The sequence below is a fragment of the Helianthus annuus genome, chromosome 11 (assembly GCF_002127325.2).
Source record: "Helianthus annuus cultivar XRQ/B chromosome 11, HanXRQr2.0-SUNRISE, whole genome shotgun sequence".
Taxonomy (NCBI): domain Eukaryota; kingdom Viridiplantae; phylum Streptophyta; class Magnoliopsida; order Asterales; family Asteraceae; genus Helianthus; species Helianthus annuus.
Genome location: NC_035443.2, coordinates 119,949,975 through 119,952,828, shown reverse-complemented (window position 1 = coordinate 119,952,828; position 2,854 = coordinate 119,949,975). Strand labels below are relative to the sequence as shown.

Genomic DNA, 2,854 nt, shown 5'->3' with positions numbered 1-2,854 from the left:
TCAGACATTATGGTTTGTAATAGTTTATTCACCAAGCCTTCCGCTGTGCTATTATATTGTGTGTATTGACAATGATGATTTCAACTACATCACGATACTCCCCGCCGGGCCCACTGGTAATATGTGGAAATATCGGGGTGTGACAGGTTGGTATCGGAGCCAACATTGAGTGGATTAAACACTAACCTTTTGTGTAATCTCAATGACACAATAAGCACATTCCTTAGACTTCCGAGTCTAGGCTAATGACCTATGATTTATTCTTAACTTTCCTTTTGTTGTTTATGTTTTATTTACTTGTTTTGACAGGTTTTATCGATAATGCCGCCACGTGTACGAGGCAAGGGAAAGGGTCCAATGAGAGGAGGACCATCAGGACATGCGGGACCCTCTCACAGACGCACTCCGTCTGCGACATTTTCTAGCTCGGATTTGCGTGACCATTGGGGTCATTTGTTTGAACCCGCGAGACACTCGGTCTCGTTGAGTTCATCACCCTCGTTTCATCCATTATTTGGGTCGCCTATACCAGATGAGCCCCAGCATTCCCATCACTCACAAGATTCACACCATTCTCACCATTCGCACCAATCTTACCATTCTTTGCACTCCCATTCTTTCCATCACTCTGATTCCACTTATTCTCCAGCCCAGTTCAACCCTAATAACTATGTCAATGATTTTCTGGGTTTCAATCCACTAGGACCCAAGGATCACTTCTCTCAGGAGATGGAAATGGATGAAGACCCTGATCCAGATCTGCAAATCGGAACATCGGGTCACCCTATCAGCCTCTCTAGCAGTTCTCCATACCAAGGATCACCGTACCAAGGGCCCGACTCGTTTGCCGAAAGGTGGAACCAACATGAATGGGCATTTACCCCTTCATATCACAACTCTCCTGCTCAACCTCCTTTGGATGAGCCGCATCTTCAAGCAGTTTCTCCACCACCTCTACCCGTTGAGGAACCACCTCAACAACCACCTCAACCACCTCCCGAGCCGCCGAGGCGAAGGAGGAATGCACGAATATCCGTGCGAGGGGGACCACGGTTCAGTTCCCCTCAAGGTTCAAGCTCATAACCTCCTATCCCCGAGGACCCACAATTGGGTGGACCCTCGCATGCGGTGCCGGAAGACGATCATCCGCCGGTTTCTTATGCACCACCGCCACCGCCAGTGGGTTTTGAAAACCCGATACCGACTTACCCATGTTCATCTGGGTATAACCTCTTTGAATACCCAACTTCTGCGGGTTATGGAACCCAAGATCTATACCTTACAGCATCACAGTATAATGCACTTTACCCTTCATCTTACCCTCCAGTTTACCCAATTGGATATCCAGTGCAAGGGTATCAATACCCACCTTACCAGCAACCTCCTCCTCCCCAACAGGTGCAAACTGAAGAAATTATGCAGAGGTTGGACAGGTTTGAGCGAAAAGCAGATGAAACAAACAAGAAGCATAACAGCTTTCTCAAGGGCCTTGCGAGCCTCATCAAAGGCAAAAAGAAGTAAAAAGTTGTTTACTTTATTTTGTATTGTATTTTTCAATCAAGTCCCTGTGAGGACATTTTATTTTCTGTACCTAGTCCCTGTAAGGACTTATTTCTGTTTTTGTAGCCCCTGCGTGGGCAGTATGTTCATTTCAAGACCCGTTTAGGGCATCTTTGTAATAATTTAATGGTTTAATGGAATTTCTTTTTGGGTTTTAAATATGTATTTTATTACATCATCGTGCCATATCATTTCAATTTAAATTGATCTACCAAAGAAATTCTTAAAGGTATAACCTAGCCAAAATAATAATGGCTATGATGGTCCAACCTTTTTAAGAAAATAACTCCCTGTTAACATCTGAAAACATGTTAACATTCCTGGCTGTGCAGCTTGAGAGACCACACAAGCTTCCAAATGTACTTGGATCTTTCCAAGTCACTATCATAGCTTATATGATCAATGTGAATCATGGCTAATAAACATCAATATGATGTATAAACCATAACATCCATTTGAGATGTATAATGACAATGATAGTTTTATTTTATAAACTTCTTGTTAAAAAGGCGATGGACTATGTTCGACCCTTAAAAGATCACCGATCCAGGAGATCATTGGTTATACTTTAATCGTCCTTGTGACAAGGCTTTTTTGTGCCATTTAAATGTCCTTCGAGACGAGCCTTATGCTAAATAAAAGTGTCTTTTATGACATTGACAATTGTGATTTATATTCCCTGTCTAATAAATATAAAGGATTATTGACGTGATGTCGTGGTCACAATCAAATTTAATCCAATTACTACTAAATAGTTAGTGGCAAGTGGGTATCGAACACATGGAGTTTGTGGAATATGTGTTATTTGAAATATTACTCTAAATTAACTAAGATTAAACTAAATGCATTTAAAGTAAATTTCAAGAGTTGATTTGATTGAATTGGTTTTAAAACTAAAATTACTAATGTAATTGCAAAAATGAAAGTATTGGTTGTAAGCAAATTAGAGACAAATGATCATCTTCAGTTTTCCGGTTTGCTTTGACATTTATGCTATCATTCCACTAGAAAGAACTACATAGACATAGTTCATGTGTGATTAATTGCAGTGATGAAAGGGAACTAAGTACTCAGATTCCTAGAACGTGAGGTTGTTACCTGATGATCAATCAACCGTTACCCAAGCCTAACTATACCCATGATATCTCGATTGCCAACGGCACCAAGAACGTATGGTTTCTAATTAGTTTAACACAAGAATTAACAATTTACTAACAATCAATCACACACCATAACAAATAAATCATAAAGATGAAGTTGTTATTCTAGAAATACGGAATTCAAGCATAAAGTC

The 2,854-nt window shown here is 40.5% G+C and overlaps 1 protein-coding gene across 1 annotated transcript; it reads left to right on the top strand.

The window, feature by feature from the left end:
• Positions 1-321: 321 nt before the first annotated feature.
• Positions 322-1,521, top strand: LOC110888311 (pollen-specific leucine-rich repeat extensin-like protein 3). The gene is made up of 2 exons (XM_022135842.1): positions 322-1,035; positions 1,099-1,521. Exons 1-2 carry the CDS (start codon positions 322-324, stop codon positions 1,519-1,521), a joined length of 1,137 nt encoding a protein of 378 aa, XP_021991534.1.
• Positions 1,522-2,854: the final 1,333 nt, after the last annotated feature.

Coding starts and splice junctions, on each gene's coding strand:
- LOC110888311 (XM_022135842.1), top strand. CDS start 322: ATGCCGCCACGTGTACGAGGCAAGGGAAAGGGTCCAATGAGAGGAGGA. Junction 1,036..1,098: donor GGAGGAATGCACGAATATCC/GTGCGAGGGGGA, acceptor CCTATCCCCGAG/GACCCACAATTGGGTGGACC.